The sequence below is a fragment of the Puma concolor genome, chromosome A1, assembly GCF_028749965.1.
Source record: "Puma concolor isolate L17-30 chromosome A1, mPumCon1.1.hap2, whole genome shotgun sequence".
Taxonomy (NCBI): Eukaryota; Metazoa; Chordata; class Mammalia; order Carnivora; family Felidae; genus Puma; species Puma concolor.
Genome location: NC_141667.1, coordinates 212,646,859 through 212,667,809, shown reverse-complemented (window position 1 = coordinate 212,667,809; position 20,951 = coordinate 212,646,859). Strand labels below are relative to the sequence as shown.

At 37.7% G+C, this 20,951-nt stretch overlaps 1 protein-coding gene across 1 annotated transcript in view; it reads left to right on the top strand.

Annotated features, from left to right (window-relative positions):
- SUGT1 (SGT1 assembly cochaperone of MIS12 kinetochore complex) overlaps positions 1–18,961 on the top strand; it is a 50,187-nt gene extending 31,226 nt beyond the window's left edge. Inside the window, exons 12-13 of the mRNA XM_025923714.2 lie at positions 1,657–1,838; positions 18,407–18,961. Coding sequence (XP_025779499.1) covers positions 1,657–1,838; positions 18,407–18,508 — 284 coding nt within the window. The 3' untranslated portion in view covers positions 18,509–18,961. The remainder of the gene's footprint in view (positions 1–1,656; positions 1,839–18,406) is intronic.
- The last annotated feature ends 1,990 nt before the right edge of the window (positions 18,962–20,951 follow it).

The following is a 20,951-nucleotide window of genomic DNA, read 5'->3' as shown; positions in this document are numbered from 1 at the left end:
ATATATTTATATTGATTTTGTGTTGAGGTTGATACAGTTTTGAATATATTAGGTTAAATATTAAAATGCATTTCATCTGATTCTTTTTAGTAATGTGGCTACTAGAAATTTTTAAATTATGTATGTGGCTCACATTTGTGCCTGCATTGTATTTCCATTGGAGAGTAAACAGCACTGCTCTTATAGCTATTATGTAGATTAGTTTTTAATTATTTGTGTGGGGGGGGTGGGGTGGGGGGGCTCTTGATTCCATTAGTCTTTAGGGTAGTCTTGGCAGTGCCCTGAGCCCCTGGGCTAGTCAGTAGCCTGTCTGGCTGCAAGCAGCTTCCATTAACTTCAACGTGCCCTACAGATACTAATGTTTTCTATGTGTGCGTTAGTGGACATTGAGCTCTGGATTATTGCCTGGTGTATTTTTCATCATTCAAGAAGAATTATTATTTCCTATCGAAGTAATCAAATATTTTAACGTGGGGAGAGGATAGAGTCTTAACTCACTGTCTAATTGTATGGATAATTACTTATATTTTCAGTTTATACTTACTCTGAAAGATACAGGAGTACCTCAGAAAAACTAAGCCACATTTTTTATTTAAAGTTTATTTGTTTTGAGAGAGCACATGAGCAGGTGAAGGGCAGAGAGAGAGAGAGAGAGAGAGAGAGAGACAGAATCCCAAACAGGCTCTGCATGATCAGTGTGCGGATCCTGACACAGGGCTCAAACTCATGAAACCATGAAATTATGATTTCAGCCAAAATCAAGAGTCAGATGGTTAACCAACTGAGCCATCCAAACACCCCAAGGAAAAGCTACATTTTTAACATTTAATAAAATCTTATTTATAAGAGAAATTTCTTCAGCATCATTTTAAAAAACACTATTTAGGGGGATGGGAGGGAGGGGAAAGTGGGTGATGGGCATTGAGGAGGGCACCTGTTGGGATGAGCACTGGGTATTGTATGGAAACCAATTTGACAGTAAATTTCATAATAAAAAAATAAATACAAACACTATTATTATTTAGTATCTTTTATTATTTGTACTATTTTTGCAACTTTTGTATAAATATAAAAGTTCCAGTACACTTCTCACCCAGTCCCCCCCATTATTAACACAAAGAGTCTGTTTTTAATCTAATCTTGGATAATGTACCAAAAATGTACACTTTATTTTGCTCAAAAAAAATTCCCAGATTTTACATTATACTAACTGATTCAGTTTTGATAAGTGTAAGTCTGATTGTTGATGTATATATCAGAAAGATATTTATTAGAGGGGTGCCTGGGTGGCTTAGTTAAGTGTCTTGATTCTTGATTTCAGCTCAGATCATGATCTCACATTTTGTGAGATAGAGCCCGCGTCAGGCTCGATGCTGACAGCGTGACAGCGTGACAATCCTGCTTGGGATTCTGTCTCTCTTGCTCTCTGTGCCCCTCCCCAGGCCTCTCATAAATAAATAGATAGATAAATAAAACACTGTCTCTCCCCCCCCTCAAAATTAATAAACTTTATCAAAGAAGACATTTGTTATAAATATGAAATTCAGTGAACTATAAACTGTTACAATGTTCTTTATACCACAGTCACAAAGTTTACATATTTTTGACATAGTCATCACGTGTTGATTAATCACTTCTATCTTTTTTACTCCATAGATGTAAAGAACTTATATCCATCATCATCTCATTATACAAGAAATTGGGATAAATTGGTCGGTGAGATCAAAGAAGAAGAAAAAAATGAGAAGTTGGAGGGAGATGCAGCTTTAAACAAATTATTTCAGCAGATCTATTCAGATGGTTCTGATGAAGTGAAACGTGCCATGAACAAATCATTTGTAAGAACATACGCTTGAAAAAAGCATACTTTAGTAGTAAATTTCAGAAAATTTAAAAGAAATTAGGCAATTTTAAACAAAATTGCATGTACTGTGGTTTTGAATAGGCTTCATCTGAACATTTCTTCCCGCTCTAAACTTAGACTAATTATTGAGGAAGTTGGAAACTTGTGGGGTAGTTGAGAAGTAAGTGGTTTATTCCAAATAAATATGTTTTAGTCATTAAGTTAGAACTTGGAAAGCTTAAGAAATACTCTAATTATGGTAGTTGGATTTATCACGGTAGCTGAAGGCGCTTCCATTAGAACCATGTATAGCCTCAGTGTCAGAGATGAAGAACATAGAGGGGAAACTTCCAGAACAGTGTTTGGCAAGTAGAAGGTGCATGTTAACTATTCATTGGTTTGTTAATAATTTTGTCTGTTGAATAAGAAAATTTAGGCCTTTGCCAGACAACAGATACCACCTAATTAGGCCTCAAGTTTTGGAATTTTAATGACAAGTCCTCACTGTAGAACTGTATTGATTATTTTGCTTGAAGATGTAATCCTTTGACTTTTACCAGTAGCTTTGGAAATGTCACTCTTCTTTCAAGGGATATTCAAATTAGCATTTAGTTAATGTCTTAGAAACTCAGATATTCCACATAAGTTACTATGTCATAACTTGTCATGATTCAACTTTTCACTGTTGACTTAAAAAGGTTTTCTTTTAATTAAATTTCTTACTTTGAGATAATTGTGGATTCATATGCAGTTATAAGAAATAATATAGAGAGGTCCCTTGTATCCTTTACATAGTTACCCCTAGTGGAATCTCCTTGTAAAACTACAGTACAGTATCACAACCATGTTATCGATAGGACAGAGAACATTTCCACTGCCATAGGATTCCTTTGTTCGTGTCATTTTATAGCCATACCCACTTCCTTCCACCCCTTCCCCTTTTTAAACTGTACCACTACTAATTTGGCAAGTCTTTGGGAGATACATAGTTTGCAAATATTTTCTCTCAGCCTCTGGTTTGTCTTCTTATTTTCTTGATGGTCTTTTGCAGAGCTAAAGTATTTAATTTCAATGAAATCCAGTTTATCAGTTTTTTCTTTTATGGATCATGCTTTTAGTATCAAGTGTAAGAACTCTTTGCCTGGTTCTAGATCTGAAAGATTTCTGCTGTGTTTTTCCTTTCAATAAAACTTTTATACTTTCACTTATTACATTGAAGTCCATGATCTATTTTGAGTTAATTTTTATATAAAGCAGAGATGTAGGTTGAGGTTTTTTGGGGGGGGGGGTTGTTTTTGGCCTATGTGTGTTCAGTTGCTCTAGACTGCTTGTTGAAAAACCTGTCTTTCTTCCCTTGAACTGTTTTTGTGTTGCTCGAAAATCAGTTGAGCGTATTTGTCTCAGTTTATTTCTGGATTATTTCATTGATCTGCATGTCTATCCCTCTGTTAATATAGTCTTGATTATTTTAGCTATGTAACTTTTGAAACCAGGAAGTCATTCCTTCTACTTTATTCTTCATTTTCAAAATTGTTTTAGATATTCTAGTTCCTTTGTGTTTCCACATAAGCTTTAGAATGTTTTGTCTGTAGGTACCAAAAAATCCTGTTGAACAGTATATAAATTTGGAGAGATTGACATTTTTACTGTGTTGAATTTTCCAATCCAATCTTTGATTTCTTCATCAGTATTGTGCAATTTTCAGCACATCCTGTACATGTTTTGCAAGATATACCTAAATATTTAATTCTTGTTTTGAGTGATTGTAAATGGTATTGTAAATTTAACTTTGGTGTCCATGTGCTAGTATTTAGAAACACAGGTTGGTTTGTTTGTTTGGTTTTTTTTTGGTTTATCTTATATTCTGACCTTGTTGAACTCACTTATTCTGGGAGATTTTTTAGTAAATTGCTTGCAATTTTCTAGGTAGACAGTCATATTTTCAAATAGGGACTTTTTTTTCCCCTCCTGATATTTGTGGCTTTTCTTTCCTTTTCTCTCCATATTGCAGTGGCTAGAATTTGCGGCACTGTGTTGAGTAAGAGTGGTGAGAGTGGATATTTATGCTTTGTTCCCCAGCTTAAGGGAAAACCATTCATTCCTTCACCGTTAAGTAGGTTAGCAGTAGGTTTTTTGTAGATGCTATATCAGGTTAAAAGTTCTCTATTCCTTGTGTGAGATTTTTATCGTGAGTGGCTGTTGACTTTTTGGAAGGTAGCAGTTAGGCTCACCACTATACCACCAACACTGCACAGCTGTTGGCTGTTGGCTTTTTGAATTTGAATGCTTTTTTTCTGCAGTGATCTATGATTATGTAATTTTTCTTCTTTAACCTGTTAACAGTGGTGATTTTGTATGATTAATGTGACTGATTTCAACTAGAACCAGCCTTGCATCCTTTGGATAAGCCTCACCTGGTCATAGTGTGTAATTCCTTTTATGTGTTGTTCAATTCTATTTTCAGATACCTTGTTAAGGATTTTTTTTTTTTTTAAATTTTTTTTTTTTCAACGTTTATTTATTTTTGGGACAGAGAGAGACAGAGCATGAACAGGGGAGGGGCAGAGAGAGAGGGAGACACAGAATCGGAAACAGGCTCCAGGCTCTGAGCCATCAGCCCAGAGCCCGACGCGGGGCTCGAACTCACGGACCGCGAGATCGTGACCTGGCTGAAGTCGGACGCTTAACCGACTGCGCCACCCAGGCGCCCCAAGGATTTTTGTATCTGTATCATGAGGGATATTGGTCTGTAGTATTCTTTTCTTATACTGCCTTTGTCTGGTTTTGGTATCAGTGTAATACCAACTTCATAAATGAATTAGAAAGTGCTCTATCCTCTTCAGTGTTTTAGAAGAGATTGTGTAGAATTGGTGTTAATTTTTTCTTTAGTGAAACCATGTAGGCCTGTGCATTTCTTATTTTGGTGTGATTTTAAATTACAAATTTAATAGTTAATAGGACTGTTCAGATTATTTATTTCATATTGAGTGTCTTGTGGCAGTTTGTGTTTTTGAGCATTTATTCTGTTTTATCTAAGCTGTAGTGATATGTGCGGAGTCTTTAGTGATACTCCATTTCATTCCTGTGATGGGAATTTGTCTTTTTTTTCCCCCCAGTCTTGATGTAGAGGTTTGTCAATGTTAGTGAATTTTTTTCAAAGAATCAACTCTTTGTTTACTTCATTTTTTTTCAACTTTTTATTATAAATTTCATTCATTTCTGCTATTTTCTCCTATCTGCTTGCTTTGGGTTTATTTTGCTATTTTTTTTAGGTTGTTCAGATATGAGTTTAGATTATTGATTTGATACTGTGTTTTCTTTTGTGTGTGTTTATGCTGTAAACTTCCTTCTTAGGGTTTTAGCTCTCTCACAAATTCTAATGTTATATTTTCATTCAGTTTTATATGTGTTTTGATTTCATTTGAGACATCATCACATGGGTTGTTGTTTAGAAGTATGTTGTTCAGTTTCCAAGTGTTTGGAGATTTCCATGTTATCATATTATTACTGGTTTCTAATTTTATTCCATCGTGATTTGAGACCATGTACTTTATGATTTACATTCTTTGTTTTATTGCCCAGTGTTCAGTCTATTTCAAGTGTATGTTTCACTTGAAAAGAAGGTATATTTTTTGTTGGGAGGAGTGTTGTAGAAGTATCAATTTTATCTTTTTATTTTTATTTTTTCTATTTCTTAATTTTTTAAAACTTACATCCAAATTAGTTAGCATATAGTGCAACAATGATTTCAGGAGTAGATTCCTTAGTGCCCCTTACCCATTTAGCCCATCCCCTCTCCCACAACCCCTCCAGTAACCCTCAGTTTGTTCGCCATATTTATGAGTCACTTATGTTTTGTCCCCCTCCCTGTTTTTATTAGTTTTGTTTCCCTTCCCTTATGTTCATCTGTTTTGTCTCTTAAAGTCCTCATATGAGTGAAGTCATGATTTTTGTGTTTCTCTAATTTCACTTAGTATAATACCCTCCAGTTCCATCCACGTAGCTGCAAATGGCAAGATTTCATTCTTTTTGATTGCCGAGTAATACTCCATTGTATGTATATACCACATCATCTTTATCCATTCATCCATCAGTGGACATTTGGGCTCTTTCCATACTTTGGCTGTTGTTGATAGTGCTGCTATAAACATGGGGGTGCATGTGTCCCTTCGAAACAGCACACCTGTATCCCGTGGAGAAATGCCTAGTAGTGCAATTGCTGGATCATAGGGTAGTTCTATTTTTAGTTTTTAGTTTTTTTTTTAACGTTTATTTATTTTTGAGACAGAGAGAGACAGAGCATGAACAGGGGAGGGTCAGAGAGAGGGAGACACAGAATCTGAAATAGGCTCCAGGCTCTGAGCTGTCAGCACAGAGCTCGACGTGGGGCTCGAACTCACGGACCGCGAGATCATGACCTGAGCCGAAGTCGGCCGCTTAACCGGTTGACTGAGCCACCCAAGCGCCCCACTGTTTTTAGTTTTTTGAGGAACCTCCATACTGTTTTCCAGAGTGGCTGCACCAGCTCGCATTGCCACCAACAGTGCAAAAAAGATCCTCTTTCTCCACATCCTCGCCAACATCTGTTGTTGCCTGAGTTGTTAATGTTAGCCATTCTGACAGGTGTGAGGTGGTATCTCATTGTGGTTTTGATTTGTATTTCCCTGGTGATGAGTGATGGTGAGCATTTTTTCATGTGTCGGTTGGCCATCTGGATGTCCTCTTTGGAGAAGTGTCTATTCATGTCTTTTGTCCATTTCTTCACTGGATTATTTGTTTTTTGGGTATTGAGTTTGATAAGTTCTTTATAGATTTTGTATATTAACCCTTTATCTGGCATGCCATTTGCAAGTATCTTCTCCCATTCTGTCAGTTGCCTTTTAGTTTTGCTGGTTGTTTCCTTTGCTGTGCAGAAAGAAGCTTTTTATTTTGATGAGGTCCCAGTAGTTCATTTTTGCTTTTGTTTCCCTTGCCTCCGGAGATGTGTTGAGTAAGAAATTGCTGTGGCCAAGGTCAAAGAGGTTTTTGCCTGCTTTCTCCTCGAGGATTTTGATGGCTTCCTGTCTTACATTGAGGTCTTTCATCCATTTTGAGTTTATTTTTGTGTATGGTGTAAGAAAGTGGTCTGTGTTCATTCTTCTGCATGTCCAGTTTTCCCAGCACCACTTGGTGAAGAGACTATCTTTATTCCATTGGATATTCTTTCCTGCTTTGTCAAAGATGAGTTGGCCATACGTTTGTGGGTCCGTGTCTGGGTTCTCTATTCGGTTCCATTGGTCTGAGTGTCTGTTCTTGCGCCAGTACCATACTGTCTTGATGATTACAGCTTCCTAATACATCTTAAAGTCCAGGATTGTGATGCCTCCAGCTTTGGTTTTCTTTTTCAAGATCGCTTTGGCTATTCGGGGTCTTTTCTGGTTCCATACATGTTTTAGGATTGTTTGTTCTAGCTCTGTGAAGAATGCTGGTGTTACTTTGATAGGGATTGCATTGACTATGTAGATTGCTTTAGGGAGTATCGACATTTTAACAATATTTTTCATTTCCAGGAGCATGGAATCTTTTTCCATATTTTGGTGTTTTCTTCAATTTCTTTCATAAGCTTTCTATAGTTTTCAGTATATAGATTTTTCACCTCTTTGGTTAGATTTATTCCTAGGTATTTTATGGTTTTTGGTGCAACTGTAAATGGGATCAATTCCTTGATTTCTCTTTCTGTTGCTTTATTGTTGGTATATAGGAATGCAACCGATTTCTGTGCGTTGATTTTATTTCCTGAAACTTTGCTGAATTCATGGATCAATTCCATCAGTTTTTTGGATCTTTTAATTTTTGGTTTATCTTGATATTCTTGTGAAATCTGTGTCCTTGCTGATTTTGTCTTATTGTACTGTCAATTTTTGCTTCACATATTTTGCAGCTTTGGTGCATATGCATTTAGGATTGCTGTATCTTCATGGTGGATTGGCCTTTTTAAACATATGTATATGTCATTCTTTAGCTCTGGTAATTTTCTTTGCGCTGATATTAATATAGTCAATTCTTCTGTTTTTTGATTGTTTGCATGATGTATCTTGTTCTGTTCTTTTATTTCCAACCTATCTATATATCATGTTAAAATTGATTGATTCCTACTATTTTAAAGGGAATTTCTTGGAGACAGCAAATGGTTGGGTTATGTTTTTTAATCTCTCTGTCAGTCACTGTCTTTTAATTGATGTATTTAGATCATTTACATTTATTTATTTTTTTATTTTTTTATTTATATATGAAATTTATTGTCAAATTGGTTTCCATACAACACCCAGTGCTCATCCCAAAAGGTGCCCTCCTCAATACCCATCACCCACCCTCTCCTCCCTCCCACCCCCCATCAACCCTTAGTTTGTTCTCAGTTCTCAACAGTCTCTTATGCTTTGGCTCTCTCCCACTCTAACCTCTTTTTTTTTTTTTTTTTCCTTCCCCTCCCCCATGGGTTCCTGTTAAGTTTCTCAGGATCCACATAAGAGTGAAACCATATGGTATCTGTCTTTCTCTGTATGGCTTATTTCACTTAGCATCACACTCTCCAGTTCCATCCACGTTGCTACAAAAGGCCATATTTCATTTTTTCTCATTGCTACGTAGTATTCCATTGTGTATATAAACCACAATTTCTTTATCCATTCATCAGTTGATGGACATTTAGGCTCTTTCCATAATTTGGCTATTGTTGAGAGTGCTGCTATGAACATTGGGGTACAAGTGCCCCTATGCATCAGTACTCCTGTGTCCCTTGGATAAATTCCTAGCAGTGCTATTGCTGGGTCATAGGGTAGGTCTGTTTTTAATTTTCTGAGGAACCTCCACACTGCTTTCCAGAGCGGCTGCACCAATTTGCATTCCCACCAACAGTGCAAGAGGGTTCCCGTTTCTCCACATCCTCTCCAGCATCTATAGTCTCCTGATTTGTTCATTTTGGCCACTCTGACTGGTGTGAGGTGATACCTGAGTGTGGTTTTGATTTGTATTTCCCTGATAAGGAGCGACGCTGAACATCTTTTCATGTGCCTGTTGGCCATCCGGATGTCTTCTTTAGAGAAGTGTCTATTCATGTTTTCTGCCCATTTCTTCACTGGGTTATTTGCTTTTCGGGTGTGGAGTTTGGTGAGCTCTTTATAGATTTTGGAGACTAGCCCTTTGTCCGATATGTCATTTGCAAATATCTTTTCCCATTCCGTTGGTTGCCTTTTAGTTTTGTTGGTTGTTTCCTTTGCTGTGCAGAAGCTTTTGATCTTCATAAGGTCCCAGTAATTCACTTTTGCTTTTAATTCCCTTGCCTTTGGGGATGTGTCGAGTAAGAGATTGCTACGGCTGAGGTCAGAGAGGTCTTTTCCTGCTTTCTCCTCTAAGGTTTTGATGGTTTCCTGTCTCACATTCAGGTCCTTTATCCATTTTGAGTTTATTTTTGTGAATGGTGTGAGAAAGTGGTCTAGTTTCAACCTTCTGCATGTTGCTGTCCAGTTCTCCCAGCACCATTTGTTAAAGAGACTGTCTTTTTTCCATTGGATGTTCTTTCCTGCTTTGTCAAAGATGAGTTGGCCATACGTTTGTGGGTCTAGTTCTGGGGTTTCTATTCTATTCCATTGGTCTATGTGTCTGTTTTTGTGCCAATACCATGCTGTCTTGATGATGACAGCTTTGTAGTAGAGGCTAAAGTCTGGGATTGTGATGCCTCCTGCTTTGGTCTTCTTCTTCAAAATTACTTTGGCTATTCGGGGCCTTTTGTGGTTCCATATGAATTTTAGGATTGCTTGTTCTAGTTTCGAGAAGAATGCTGGTGCAATTTTGATTGGGATTGCATTGAATGTGTAGATAGCTTTGGGTAGTATTGACATTTTGACAATATTCTTCCAATCCATGAGCAGGGAATGTCTTTCCATTTCTTTAAATCTTCTTCAATTACCTTCATAAGCTTTCTATAGTTTTCAGCATACAGATCCTTTACATCTTTGGTTAGATTTATTCCTAGGTATTTTATGCTTCTTGGTGCAATTGTGAATGGGATCAGTTTCTTTACTTGTCTTTCTGTTGCTTCATTGTTAGTGTATAAGAATGCAACTGATTTCTGTACATTGATTTTGTATCCTGCAACTTTGCTGAATTCATGTATCAGTTCTAGCAGACTTTTGGTGGAGTCTATCGGATTTTCCATGTATAATATCATGTCATCTGCAAAAAGCGAAAGCTTGACTTCATCTTTGCCAATTTTGATGCCTTTGATTTCCTTTTGTTGTCTGATTGCTGATGCTAGAACTTCCAGCACTATGTTAAACAACAGCGGTGAGAGTGGGCATCCCTGTCGTGTTCCTGATCTCAGGGAAAAAGCTCTCAGTTTTTCCCCGTTGAGGATGATGTTAGCTGTGGGCTTTTCATAAATGGCTTTTATGATCTTTAAGTATGTTCCTTCTATCCCGACTTTCTCAAGGGTTTTTATTAAGAAAGGGTGCTGGATTTTGTCAAAGGCCTTTTCTGCATCGATTGACAGGATCATATGGTTTTTCTCTTTTTTTTTGTTAATGTGATGTATCACATTGATTGATTTGCGAATGTTGAACCAGCCCTGCATCCCAGGAATGAATCCCACTTGATCATGGTGAATAATTCTTTTTATATGCCGTTGAATTCGATTTGCTAGTATCTTATTGAGAATTTTGGCATCCATATTCATCAGGGATATTGGCCTGTAGTTCTCTTTTTTTACTGGGTCTCTGTCTGGTTTAGGAATCAAAGTAATACTGGCTTCATAGAATGAGTCTGGAAGTTTTCCTTCCCTTTCTATTTCTTGGAATAGCTTGAGAAGGATAGGTATTATCTCTGCTTTAAACGTCTGGTAGAACTCCCCTGGGAAGCCATCTGGTCCTGGACTCTTATTTGTTGGGAGATTTTTGATAACCGATTCAATTTCTTCGCTGGTTATGGGTCTGCTCAAGCTTTCTGTTTCCTCCTGATTGAGTTTTGGAAGAGTGTGGGTGTTCAGGAATTTGTCCATTTCTTCCAGGTTGTCCAATTTGTTGGCATATAATTTTTCATAGTATTCCCTGATAATTGTTTGTATCTCTGAGGGATTGGTTGTAATAATTCCATTTTCATTCATGATTTTATCTATTTGGGTCATCTCCCTTTTCTTTTTGAGAAGCCTGGCTAGAGGTTTGTCAATTTTGTTTATTTTTTCAAAAAACCAACTCTTGGTTTCGTTGATCTGCTCTACAGTTTTTTTCGATTCTATATTGTTTATTTCTGCTCTGATCTTTATGATTTCTCTTCTTCTGCTGGGTTTAGGCTGCCTTTGCTGTTCTGCTTCTATTTCCTTTAGGTGTGCTGTTAGATTTTGTATTTGGGATTTTTCTTGTTTCTTGAGATAGGCCTGGATTGCAATGTATTTTCCTCTCAGGACTGCCTTCGCTGCGTCCCAAAGCATTTGGATTGTTGTATTTTCATTTTCGTTTGGTTGCATATATTTTTTAATTTCTTCTCTAATTGCCTGGTTGACCCACTCATTCGTTAGTAGGGTGTTCTTTAACCTCCATGCTTTTGGAGGTTTTCCAGACTTTTTTCTGTGGTTGATTTCAAGCTTCATAGCATTGTGGTCCGAAAGTATGCATGGTATGATTTCAATTCTTGTAAACTTATGAAGGGCTGTTTTGTGACCCAGTATATGATCTATCTTGGAGAATGTTCCATGTGCACTCGAGAAGAAAGTATATTCTGTTGCTTTGGGATGCAGAGTTCTAAATATATCTGTCAAGTCCATCTGATCCAATGTCTCATTCAGGGCCCTTGTTTCTTTATTGACCGTGTGTCTAGATGATCTATCCATTTCTGTAAGTGGGGTGTTAAAGTCCCCTGCAATTACCACATTCTTATCAATAAGGTTGCTTATGTTTATGAGTAATTGTTTTATATATTTGGGCGCTCCGGTATTTGGCGCATAGACATTTATAATTGTTAGCTCTTCCTGATGGATAGACCCTGTCACTATTATATAATGTCCTTCTTCATCTCTTGTTACAGCCTTTAATTTAAAGTCTAGTTTGTCTGATATAAGGATGGCTATTCCAGCTTTCTTTTGGCTTCCAGTAGCATGATAAATAGTTCTCCATCCCCTCACTCTCAATCTAAAGGTGTCCTCAGGTCTAAAATGAGTCTCTTGTAGACAGCAAATAGATGGGTCTTGTTTTTTTATCCATTCTGATACCCTATGTCTTTTGGTTGGCGCATTTAATCCATTTACATTCAGTGTTATTATAGAAAGATATGGGTTTAGAGTCATTGTGATGTCTGTATGTTTTATGCTTGTAGTGATGTCTCCGGTACTTTGTCTCACAGGGTCCCCCTTGGGATCTCTTGTAGGGCTGGTTTAGTGGTGACAAATTCCTTCAGTTTTTGTTTGTTTGGGAAGACCTTTATCTCTCCTTCTATTCTAAATGACAGACTTGCTGGATAAAGGATTCTCGGCTGCATATTTTTTCTGTCTAGCACACTGAAAATCTCGTGCCAATTCTTTCTGGCCTGCCAAGTTTCAAAAGAGAGATCAGTCACGAGTCTTATAGGTCTCCCTTTATATGTGAGGGCACGTTTACCCCTTGCTGCTTTCAGAATTTTCTCTTTATCCTTGTATTTTGCCAGTTTCACTATGATATGTCTTGCAGAAGCTCGATTCAAGTTACGTCTGAAGGGAGTTCTCTGTGCCTCTTGGATTTCCATGCCTTTTTCCTTCCCCAGTTCAGGGAAGTTCTCAGCTATTATTTCTTCAAGTACCCCTTCAGCTCCTTTCCCTCTCTCTTCCTCCTCTGGGATACCAATTACGCGTATATTATTTCTTTTTAGTGTATCACTTAGTTCTCTAATTTTCCCCTCATACTCCTGGATTTTTTTATCTCTCTTTTTCTCAGCTTCCTCTTTTTCCATAACTTTATCTTCTAGTTCACCTATTCTCTCCTCTGCCTCTTCAATCCGAGCCGTGGTGGTTTCCATTTTGTTATGCATTTCGTTTAAAGCGTTTTTCAGCTCCTCGTGACTGTTCCTTAGTCCCTTGATCTCTGTAGCAAGAGATTCTCTGCTGTCAGCTATACTGTTTTCAAGCCCAGCGATTAATTTTATGACTCTTATTCTAAATTCACTTTCTGTTATATTATTTAAATCCTTTTTGATCAGCTCATTAGCTGTTGTTATTTCCTGGAGATTCTTCTGAGGGGAATTCTTCCGCTTGGTCATTTTGGATAGTTACTGGCGTGGTCAGGACCTGCAGGGCACTTCCCCTGTGCTGTGGTGTATAACTGGAGTTGGTGGGCGGAGCCGCAGTCAGACCTGATGTCTGCCCCCAGCCCACCGCTGTGTCCACAGTCAGACTGGTGTGTGCCTTCTCTTCCCCTCTCCTAGGGGCGGGATTCACTGTGGGGTGGGGTGGCCTGTCTGGGCTACTTGCACACTGCCAGGCTTGTGATGCTGGGGATCTGGCGTCTTAGCTGGGGTGGGTAGGCAAGGTGCACAGGGGCAGGAGGGACAGGCTTAGCTTGCTTCTCCTTAGGTGATCCACTTCAGGAGGGGCCCTGTGGCAGCAGGAGGGAGTCAGATCCGCTGCCGGAGGTTTGGCTCCGCAGAAGCGCAGAGTTGGGTGTTTGCGCGGAGCGAGCAAGTTCCCTGGCAGGAACTGGTTCTCTTTGGGATTTTGGCTGGGGGATGGGCGGGGGAGATGGTGCTGGCGAGCACCTTTGTTCCCCACCAAACTGAGCTCTGTCGTCAGGGGGCTCAGCAGCTCTCCTTCCCTTTGTCCTCCAGCCTTCCCGCTTTCTGAGCAGAGCTGTTAACTTATGACCTCCCAGACGCTAAGTCGCGCTTGCTGTCGGAACACAGTCCGTCAGGCCCCTCCGCTTTTTGCAAGCCAGACTTGGGGCCTCTGCTTGGCCGGCGAGCCGCCCCTCCGCCCCGGCTCCCTCCCACCAGTCCGTGGAGCACGCACCGCCTCGCCGCCCTTCCTACCCTCTTCCGTGGGCCTCTCGTCTGCTCTTGGCTCCGGCGACTCCGTTCTGCTAATCCTCTGGCGGTTCTCTGGGTTATTTAGGCAGGTGTAGGTGGAATCTAAGTGATCAGCAGGACGCGCGGTGAGCCCAGCGTCCTCCTACGCCGCCATCTTCCCTCCTAATTCCAAATCATTTACATTTAATTTTTGATATGTTAGGAGTTTAAGTGTACCATTTTATTTTTGTTCTGTATTTTGATTTTGTTTTTCCTATCTTCCTGTGAGTACTTTTGATTATTTTTTAATTTCATTCTGATTTATGTATATTTTTTAGTGTGTCTTATTTGTATAGCATTTTTAGTGGTAGCTCTGGATATTACAGTAGCCATATTATACATAGCTTATCATAGTTTACTGGTGTCATTTTTCTTGTCAGTTTGAGTGAAGTATAGAAACCAGACCTCCGTCTATGTTCTTTACCCTTTCTCATTTATAATTTTCACAAATATTTCCTCTACGTACACTTAGAACCACATCATACAGTGTTATATTTTCACTTAACCATCAAATGTAGTTTAGAAAGCTCAAGAGAAAAAACAAATTCTATTATATTTACCTATATTGTTACCTTTTTTCATTTGTAATGTTTTAAGATTCTGTCATTTGTTCTTTCTTACTTTAGAGAACTTTCTTTAATCATTCTTTTAGATCTGCTCATGACAGATTTTCTGTCAGCAAGGATTTCTTTGGGTTTATGCTGATTGGGGTTTGTTGAATCTGTAGGTTTAGGTGTCTTGACAAATTTGGGAAATTTTCGGCCATTATTTTGTTGAGTAATTTTTCAGTTCTGCCTCCTTTGTCTCCTTTCTGGAACCTGATGATATTAATGTTAAATACTTGGTTACAATTTTCGCACATCCCTGGGACTATCTTCATTTTATCTCTTTTCTCTCTTTGTTGTGCAGATTAAGTGATCTGTATTGTCCTGGTTTCAAGATCACTGATTCTTTTCTCTATCCCTTCTATTCTTTAGCCTATCTGCTTACCTTTTTATTTCAATTGTAGTTTTAATTCTAAAACTTTCCGTTTGACTGTTTTTTGTGTCTATTTTTCTTTGCTGAATTTTTCTATTTATTTTTTTCAAGTAACTTCATAATTCTCAGTTAAAGCATTTTTACTATGACTACTTTAAAATCTTTATCAGATAATTTTAACATTTCTGTCATCTCAACATTAGCATCTATTGATTGCCTTTAAAAAAAAAAAAGTATGAAAGCTTCCTGGTTCTTGGTGTTTTTTTTTATCAACAACAAGTGATTTTCCTTTGAAACCTGGACATTTTCATGTTCTGCTGTACGACTGGATCTTATTTCACCCCTCCATCTCCGTTGGCTTTCTTGCCCAGCCGCTCTGGCAGAGGAAGGGAGGGCATCCCTTCATTATTGCTAGATGGAAGTAGAAATCCAGATACCCTAATCAGCCTCCTTATACATCTCAGGCATCCCCTTGTTACTGTTGGCAATGGGATAGATATTATATCTATGTGATTTTCACTGGCACCACAGGTGGCAGAGGAGGTGGGTTCATGGTAGCCCAGCATGGATGGAAGTCTAGGCTTCCCACTCAGCCTTTGCTGGCCTTGGGTGGGAATGGAACCATAGTTTTTATCTGTGGTGTTTAGCTGCAGTGGAGTGATTATAGTCTAAAACTTTTCTGTCTTCCTAAGTGGTCTTTTTGTCTAATTTTTTTGCTAGAGAAATCAGGTTTTTGTTGGAGCTTTATTTGTGCCTCTTAGTGTTTCCAGCTTCTTCAGCAGCAACTGTAAGACATGAGACAAAAAAGAAAACCCAGAGACTCACCACCATATTATGTTGTTCCCTGGCTCCCAAGGTCCCTAGCTGATTTGTTTACTTCCCTTCATCTTTTAGAGTTTTCTTATGTCTGTTTACATATGTATAATGTCAGAGATTTTTAATAGTACTTTATGGGAAGAGTTGGCTAAAGTACATCTACCCTGTGTCCCCAGAAGAGAAGTCCATTTCAGTATTGACTTTTTTAAGAGTGTGCTGGACAGAATAGTGTGTAAAATTTCAAAGATTATAGAATCTGCATCCATTTTCATACAGAGGCTTTGCTAGTAGTAATTGAACCATCTACACCCATAAAACAAGCCACCCTTTGTCAGCATTGACCTAGAACATACCACGTGCTATGGGAAAACAAACAAAATAGACTCTGATCTCCCAGTCTAATTGGGACAAAAAGACCAACATGTATAAAATACTCAGAGGGAAATGCTAAATTGGGGAAACAGATGTCTTGAGTAAATATCAAATTTCAAATTAAATCTTTCTGTAGTCTTTTTAGGAGTAGTTTGTTTCTTTTTAAAGTTTGTATTTAACGGGGCGCCTGGGTGGCTCAGTCAAGTGTTCGACTTCGGCTCAGGTCATGATCTCGTGGTTCACGAGTTCGAGCCCCGCGTCGGGCTCTGTGCTGACAGCTTGGAGCCTGGAGCCTGCTTCCGATTCTGTGTCTCCCTCTCTGTCTGACCCTCCCCCCATTCATGCTCTGTCTCTCTCTGTCTCAAAAATAAAAAAATAAAATAAAGTTTGTATTTATTTATTTTTTTAAGTTTTTATTTAAATTTCAGTTACCATATATGCAATATTAGTTTCAGGTTTACAAAATAGAGATTCAGCACTTCTGTTCAACACCTGGTACTCATCACAAGTGCCTTCCTTAATCCTTACCACCTGTTTAACACATGCCCCCACCCACCTCCCTCTGGTAACCGTTAGTTTGTTCTCTATAGTTAAGGGGCTGTTTTCTTGGTTTGCCTCTCTCTTTTTTTCTTCTTCTCCCCTTTGCTCTTTGGTTTGTTTCTTAAATTTCACATAATGAGTGAAATCACGTGGTATTTGTCTCTGACTTATTTCAGCTAGCATATTACTCTCTAGCTCCATTGTGTCATTGTTAATGGCAAGATTTCATTTTTTTTTTATGGCTTAGTAATACTCCATTGTATATATACCACTACTTTCTCTTTTTTTTTTTTTTCCTCAGATGTAGGGTTAGGTTAGGGTTTATGGCAGGGTGAGAGTATGTTCCTTATATCCCGAAGTTTAGAGAACTCTCCAGAGGGTTTGATTTAGGGTTAGAGTTAGGTTTAGGGTTTGGGTTTTAGGGTTAGGTTTAGGGGTTAGGATTGGGATTTAGGGTGTTAGTGGGTTTGTGTTAATGAGAGAAGATGTTACTTGAACAACAGTTTATACACAGTATAGTTTTGTGAGATAAGCACAGGGCTCTTCCCATATGCTGCTAACATATGTTTACAAGCACTTACATCTTAATGAAAGAAGGCATTACTTGAAATACGCATTATACACCATGTAGTTTGATTCAAGTATAGGTCTGTTCCCACATGCAGACCATTTACAAACATACCATTTACAAACATAGGTATCGGTATTTTATTTGAAGCCTACCATGTGCTCAACGATTGTGCTTAGATCTAGTATATAAGTGTTGGTAAGATAGTTTTCTTGCTTTGTAGGAGCTCTCAGCTTTAGTTGGAACCAAGGGTGGGAAGCAGGTATAAAAGAAATTAGATCCTTAAAATTCTAACAGTAGTGGGATGTGTATTATATTAATGGTAACTATTTTCATGCAGAGGACAAATCCTACAAGGGTAGAGTCCTGATTAGGGTCAAATGAGGCCACAGAGAAATGGTGATAGGTCTTGTTTAGAGGGTAACTAAAGAATAGAAAGAAAACTGGGATGGAGAATATCCCATGCAAAGGAACCCATGTAAGAGAGCTTGACAGAGAGTGTGGGGCATGGGGTTATATCAAGGTTCCAGTGTAATTGTATAACTTTATACATTTGCTAGCAACACAACTGGTTTTGTAAAAATGTTTAGATTTTAATTCACGTTTTTTGCTATGATCCAAGTAGATGAATTTTTATTCCATTAAGATAACAAATGTCTAGAAGTTTTTTAAAATGTATTTATGAATATGCTAGGGTTGTTAGTAGGAGGTATATTCTGTAGATGGTAAATCGATAACCGGTTCTCTACTGAGATACTGATATTAAGTACCTGTGTGTGATTTGAAAAAAATTCCATGTTCCCTGGTATATATTGTCACAGAGCTTTACAAAGGGTCTCTTAAAGTTCTGTTCAGCTACTATCGAAAGAGTTTACTTTGCCTGGTTTCTACTATCTTTAATGAAAGAGATTAAGAATTTTCTTTGGGAGCCAATTGTATTTTCATCAGAAGGTAGATTTTCCACATTACGCCTCAGTGCTGATTAGCAGAAGGAAATAAGACAGTGTGTATGAACATGATGGCTTCTACCTTACTCTAGAGTTTCCTTCTTAGGTTGTAGAGAACATGGTTAACTTCTCTGAAAAGACTAAGATTAAATCAAAATGATATCTTGTGTTTATATTGAGACAAACATAGCTTATATTTGGAACTCTATGCTTGGAACATTTTTAGAAAAATACTATTTTGATTATATGGTCCAGAGATTAATCTATTTTTATTTCTTATTGCAGATGGAGTCTGGTGGTACAGTTTTGAGTACCAACTGGTCTGATGTAGGTAAAAGGAAAGTTGAAATCAATCCTCCTGATGATATGGAATGGAAAAAGTACTAAATAAATTAATTTGCTATCACTGTATTGCATATATTCACCTAATGCCCATTGTGTATTAATATTGCATTCTTGAATTTTGAACACTGAGTATCTTTTTGAAAGGTTTTACCTCTTTACCTCTTTGTGCTTTAGAAATTATTTTCCTTCAAGTGTTCTAAGAGTCTAATGAAGAATGAAGATCCTATTTTATCACTTTTGTCCTTAAGGATTTCAGACATGCTGAAATGGAATGAAGTATCATTTGCTACTAGATAGAGTAGTTCTACCTAGTTATGGAAGGTGGAGAAATCATTAATGAATATCTTGGGTTATTGCCTTATTTTTGATGAAGTATTACGTTAATATTTATTAGACTTGGCAATTTTGGGTGAGCATAGATTTTTTTCAAGTGTTACATTGTTTGCTTTTAAAAACTGCTTTTGGATGGAGTTGTAAATACAATTTTTCTATGAAGTTGTTTGGTTTATTTACCTTTTTCTTAAGTTTTTTTAATGAGAACTTTGAGAAATTATCACAGGGAATTCCTGTTTGGTTATATGCGAAATATTTGTAATTACACTGAGATTTTGGTCCTTACTTTCCAAATTCCTGTCTAAAACATAGACACCTGAGTTTAACATGCTGCAAATTTATCTGTGTTGAAGGATAATCTGTGAAATTGGGCCAAATAGTGATTTAGGAAAGCCCAACTTACCTTCTTGCTGGTTTTTTTTTTTTTTTCCTGCCAAATCACTGGTAGTTTGGTTTGGTTTGGGGTTTTGTTTTTTTTTGTTTTTGTGTATTTTTTTCTTTATTAGTCCTTCTCATGTCGCCATGGTTACTTTGGTTTCTGTGGTTTAGGGTAGCTGCTGAGAGAGTAAATTAACAGGTATACATTTAGTATGTACTCTGTTTCTAGAGTAAATAGATACCATGAGAATACAAAAGGTAAAGACATGATCATTAACTTCAAAGAGCTTATAATCTAGCACAGAGAAAATTATTGATGAAAGAATTATGGAACTCATTATAAATAGTTTTGAGACAGAAAAATAGTGTTTTATGATTAAAATACTTTGCAGTCTAAGCTGTTACAGAGTGTAGGCCATTGGTGACATGTAGGTCTGACTTTGCTTTCTGACCATAATTGTTAACTATAATGCCATAGAGGTTGGTGTCTCTCAGGTCTCACAATGTGGCACAAGGCATTACTGGGCCCTCATAGCTGAGGATAGGGTGAACAGGAGGCAAATCAACCATTGGTTCAACTTTCAGAAGAGTGGGAATTCAGTCCCTTCCATCTAATTGTTTGACCTGAAATGTAGCGGGATTCATGAGGACGGTGGTGGTGTGATAAACCAGCCTTGCCCAAACCTTACACAAGCTCATGTAAGCACCTGGGAATTTTTACTTGTCCTTCCGCCCACTTACAGCTACAGACTACGTTTTTTGTTCTTCAATATTGAAGGAAAGGTAAAATTAAGTTCTTGCGTGAATTTATAACATTTTCATCTTGAGGAAACTTGATAGTAGTTTTAGTATTCTGTATGTCAGAGTTTCTCAGTATACCATTAGTCCTAAGGGGTAGGGAGGCTTTGCTACAGATGTCGTAAGTTGGCCATACAGCACTACACCAGAGACAAGAGTCCTAGCTCCAGCAAACCTCTGTCAAGTCGCTTTATAATCTTCAGTAGGTTTAGCCTGTCTTTGTCTTCATTATTTGTAAATAATCTTTAGCGTCTTAGAGTTAAAAGTCCATGATTCTAAATAAGAAACATTTTTGCCACTAAAGGGCAACTTTTTTCTTTCTTAGCAAGGACACTGTTGTAATAGAAGCTGTTTTAAAATAGAATTCTAGTACTAGTTTTGCTTGTACTTTAAAAAGGTATACTGACTGTATCTAAAGTACACTTGTCTATTGACTAGATTTGCTTAATGTTTGGGATTCAGGATTTTGCTGAGCCAAATGGAGTTCCTAATATACATGACTATATTATAAAATGGATCTGGTTCAAACAAGTACACTAGATTTATGGGTAAAGAAGGGACTTTTGAGAAGTGGATTACACTGCTGCATAAGGTACCACTCTGGAGTACTGTTTCTCTTTCACCATTCTAGAGAATGAGAATTTATAAGCCTCCAGGAAGTTAAAAAACAACAGCAACCCTCCATTTCAATTAAAAATCTCTTTATCCTTATCCTCTATATTCTCAGCTATTAATTGGTCTTGCTTTCTTTCTAGATTTCCATTTTCAGTTCTTAAATTTGGTTTTCTTAGTTTTCTGGTTGACTTTTTGTTCAGAAGATACATTTTTTTTTTCTCTTAGTATTTCTTATTTTCTTTTCTAAGGATTAGTCCTGGAATACATTTTTTTCTTAACCTTAGATTCTTCATCTGTTCTCCTGATTTTTATAATCATTTGCACCTTGATGACTTCCCAGAATTCTCACATTATCCTCAAA